Raw genomic sequence first — 3,944 nt, forward strand, 5'->3', positions numbered from 1 at the left:
GAGTTATCTGGAAGAATATTCCAGAGGAAAAATCTACCTCCCCAACAGAGTGAGTGCTTAACAGATCCATTCTCACACTAATAGTACATTAATTTCTGGAAAATGCAGAGCTGCCAAAAGGATGTGTAAGATGCAATGAAGTCGGGCATACTTTAGAGAAAAATAAACATCTAGGTAAAAATGAAGGTCGATGAGTTACCAGTGAGTCTTCATGTGTTAGAATCTTGCCTGCAGGAGACAGGGCTATAGTATAGAGGTAGGGCTAGTCAGATCCCCTGGAGTTCCCATCATGTCACCCCATGCCCCAGATGCCGAGCATGGAACATGGCTTTAGTGTTTGCCCAGCTGGATTTTGGTCTCGGTTTGGGCCACCATTCCTTGCTATCCTCATGATTCTTCTTGGAACAGAAATGTTTTCTGGGTGACATTGTATATTGGAAGCATATCATTTGGATTTTTATGTTTACATATGTTTACAGCTAGAATTTTGATGTGTTAGTGTTTCCTTCAAGTATTTTAGGGTTCTGCTCTTAGGTGCAGTTTTTTTTCGTATTGTATCTCTTCTCTTGGATTGATACTTCAGTCATAAAACATCCTTGTCTCTCATAACAGGCTTTTTGTTTTTGCCAAAGTCTGTTTTACAAGCTATTTGTCTACCACTTGTTGTTTCCAATGTTTCCTTGAATGCAAAGTTTTTAAACGATACAACTTAAATCATAATCTTTTAGAACCACATTCCGTTAATCTTTATTTGGGATTGATAATTGATTTTCTCTTAACATAATAATCAGTAAAGTAAAACTTATATCAGTCTTATCATTTGCCATATATATTATATATGTTATATGTACACACACTCACACACACACACATATATGTTATAAGCAATTGCCTTTGAGATTACTACTAATGTTGCAATTCCTACCCAATTCTTTGATGGTAACACCAACTTACTTTCAATAGTAAATTGGAGCCACAGCCTCACTTCTTCAGGTCATTTTTGATGTATGAGTAAGTTTGGGGAGTTCTAGTGAGGGGTTCTCTTGCTTGTCTTGAAGGATGAGATTGCCCTGGACAAGGGCAGCTGTGAGCAGGGGATGCTAATTGGTCTGTCCTTGCTAGAACTGCTGAGGTTGGCCCCTGACTGCACACCTTTGGAAGACCTTTTGCCTCTGATGGCATTGCAGCTCGAGTGGATGCTTTATTGTCAGTCTTGTGAAACTCTGAGCAGAGGAACCATCTTCATCAGACCCAGACTTCTGACCTTTGATAGGTTGAGATAGCATGTGCGGTCCTAAGCTGCGAACTTCACTGTGTTCTTATACAGCAGCATAAACAGTAATCCTATTTTAAGGTCTTTGTATTTTGTAGAGAAGCATTTGCTGTTCTCACAAGGCTGCGGTGCTCTCCAAAGCAGTGAGCAGTTTCCCAAGCGGTCAAAAGTCTTGTAATTGTCTTTTTATGAGTTCATCTCACTCCCTCAACTTTATACTAAAGCCCCTTTATGCTATGTTCTTTCCTAACAGACCACATCCTTAGCTGTTTTCCCTGAAGGACGCCTTTGACTCATTGAACCCTAGCAATATTTTTGTGACCCATAGAAAACACACATCTTGTTGCCCTCTATCCAGTACCCTAGGCTCTGCCTGTCAGAAGCTACCCCTGCCATGGGAGAGCCAGGTGAGAGCTGAGAGAGAAGCAGTCTCTGGTGGGGAAATATCCCAGTTTCTATTGCTATCTGCTATTTCCCTATCAGATTGTATTGACTAAATTCAGCCCAAAGTCAGGAACCCTGGTGGATGGAGATAGGATAGATTAGTGCTGGTATTTAATAGTTAGAATGGAAAGAGTAAGAGAAGATCCTAGGTACTAGATAACGCTGGGCAGAACTACTGCTAAGGATTGTGTGTCCCTATAAAACTGATCAAGAGTGAGCCCATGGCTGTTGGTTTTGATGTTTAGTTTTTGAAGCTACAAATTTTATTTCACAAGGCAAAAGTTACAGTTTTTCATCTGCAGATATCCTATGCAAATGGTCATTTTAATTAATCTCTAACCATTTCCTTTTGCAGACAAGGACAATGCAGTCTCAGGAGCACATGCATTACCAGAGTAAATGAGGGTTATTAAAAGTATATATATAATTGTTATAGTCTGTGGATAATAATACATTATCTCATCAAGAATCAAGTGAACAATTTTTTCTTGTTTTCTATAGAACTACAGAGCTGTCAACATGGCTCTTCCGTTTGTCTGTTGATCCCATAATAATTAGTATGTTATAGAGACCCTGGAGGTAGTGATGCCCCTTGTCTCTCAGCTTTGCTGTACCACATTAGATTTTGTACAAATCAAATACCTGGATCAAATACAAATACGAATGATCATCACACTCTCAGGTAACCCTGAGTCCTGTGAGAAAATCCTGGAAAGAAGATTTATAAGTTACGAGTGTTCTGGAGATGTTCAGTCGTGTCTGCTTGTGTAGAAGGTGTGCATTGCTGTTTTGATTTTGGTCATCTTAAAATTAGAATGAAGCACGGAAACAGACTGAGGTGAGATGAGCCTGAGCAGTGCTGACTGTGGCCCTGTGAAGCCACAGATGTTCTCTCTTCGACCATCCATTCAGCCCGACTTCTAAGGCCCAAAGGCTGTTGTTGGTCCTTGGGTTCAGATCCTCTCCCGACAGCAGAAGAAGTTCAGCTTGCACTTGCCTGCAATCTTCTCACTAACCAGGCATGTCCTCCTGCATTTCCCCCGGCCAAGTCTGCATGTCTCGCACACAGCGAACTCCCCTGTGGCAGGAAAGAGTTGCTGAGATGCTTGCTGGAACTTTGTGGGAATGGGAAGAATATCTAAGGCCCCCAGACAGGCGGGGTCATGTGTATGGCCAGGAGTGTCTAGAATTAGGCCAGAGGCATTGGGGACAGCTGAGTTGGCAAAGTGCTTCTTGGGTAAGCATGGAACCCTGAGTCTGACCCTCCATGCCCAGGTAAACAGCCAGGCACCTGTGTACACTTACAGTCCTCAGCTGGGGATGCAGGGACAGCTGAATCTCAGTGGTCAGCCTAGCTGAACTTGTGGTGGATTCTGTCTCAGAAAACAAGGTGGATGGCTTCTGAGGAATGACATTTGTATGTTTGACCTCTGGCCTACACACACACACACACACACACACACACACACACACTCACACTGTAAGAAGAGCACTCCCCCATAGTATCTACTTACCACAGTGTGAAATTGAAAAGAGTTAAAAGCAGTAGGTAACCATCACCCGTGTCCCCCAGGTGTTTATTGTCTTTCACAGACCCGATGTAAGTGACAGCAACATCTATTCTCCAGAACTATTAAAATGTATGTCTGTACTGTTGAAAATTTATTAGTTAGCCTTTGGCTTCAAACTTTCAAAGATGGAATGAAGAATTTAATCTCAATACTTGTTTGGGCCTAGTACCAGCTGCTTAATTTACCTAGCCCCCTTCACCTGATGGACATACTAGAAATACCTGTGCACGTTTTTAATTTGCTGAGAGGTGAAATAACATAACTACATGATAGTGTTTGTGCTGTTTGATATTTACTTGTGAGGGTGGTTTAATAATTAAGTGGCATAATCCATGTGTATTTGTTAAGGGTTGGAGAAATTAGTACTCCATGAGTTCCATAGTTCTCACTCTATTCAATTACTCATTTATTATTATTACCATTATATAAGTGTGTGTGTGAGAGCTGTATCATGTGGTATCCATGCACATGTGTGTGCAGGTTCATGCCCCATGTATGTGCACACAAAACATCAAGAAAAAGGCTTTGGACATCCTCTTCTGTCACTCTCAGCTTTGAAGCAGGGTCTCTCTTTGAACCTTAGCTAATTTTCCTAGCCGTTCTGGTCCCCAGTGAACCACCTAGCTCTGCCCTTGAAGCTCCTAGCTCTACCCCAT

At 41.8% G+C, this 3,944-nt stretch overlaps 1 protein-coding gene across 1 annotated transcript; it reads right to left on the minus strand.

The window, feature by feature from the left end:
• Positions 1–2,670: 2,670 nt before the first annotated feature.
• LOC116104741 (beta-defensin 35-like) lies at positions 2,671–3,218 on the minus strand. The gene is made up of 2 exons (XM_031391213.1): positions 3,195–3,218; positions 2,671–2,832 (listed from the first exon to the last, which is right to left on the minus strand). The coding sequence occupies exons 1-2, from the start codon at positions 3,216–3,218 to the stop codon at positions 2,671–2,673; spliced, it is 186 nt and encodes a 61-aa protein (XP_031247073.1).
• Between the last annotated feature and the right edge of the window lie 726 nt (positions 3,219–3,944).

This window comes from Mastomys coucha, unplaced genomic scaffold (assembly GCF_008632895.1).
Source record: "Mastomys coucha isolate ucsf_1 unplaced genomic scaffold, UCSF_Mcou_1 pScaffold22, whole genome shotgun sequence".
Lineage (NCBI taxonomy): Eukaryota > Metazoa > Chordata > Mammalia > Rodentia > Muridae > Mastomys > Mastomys coucha.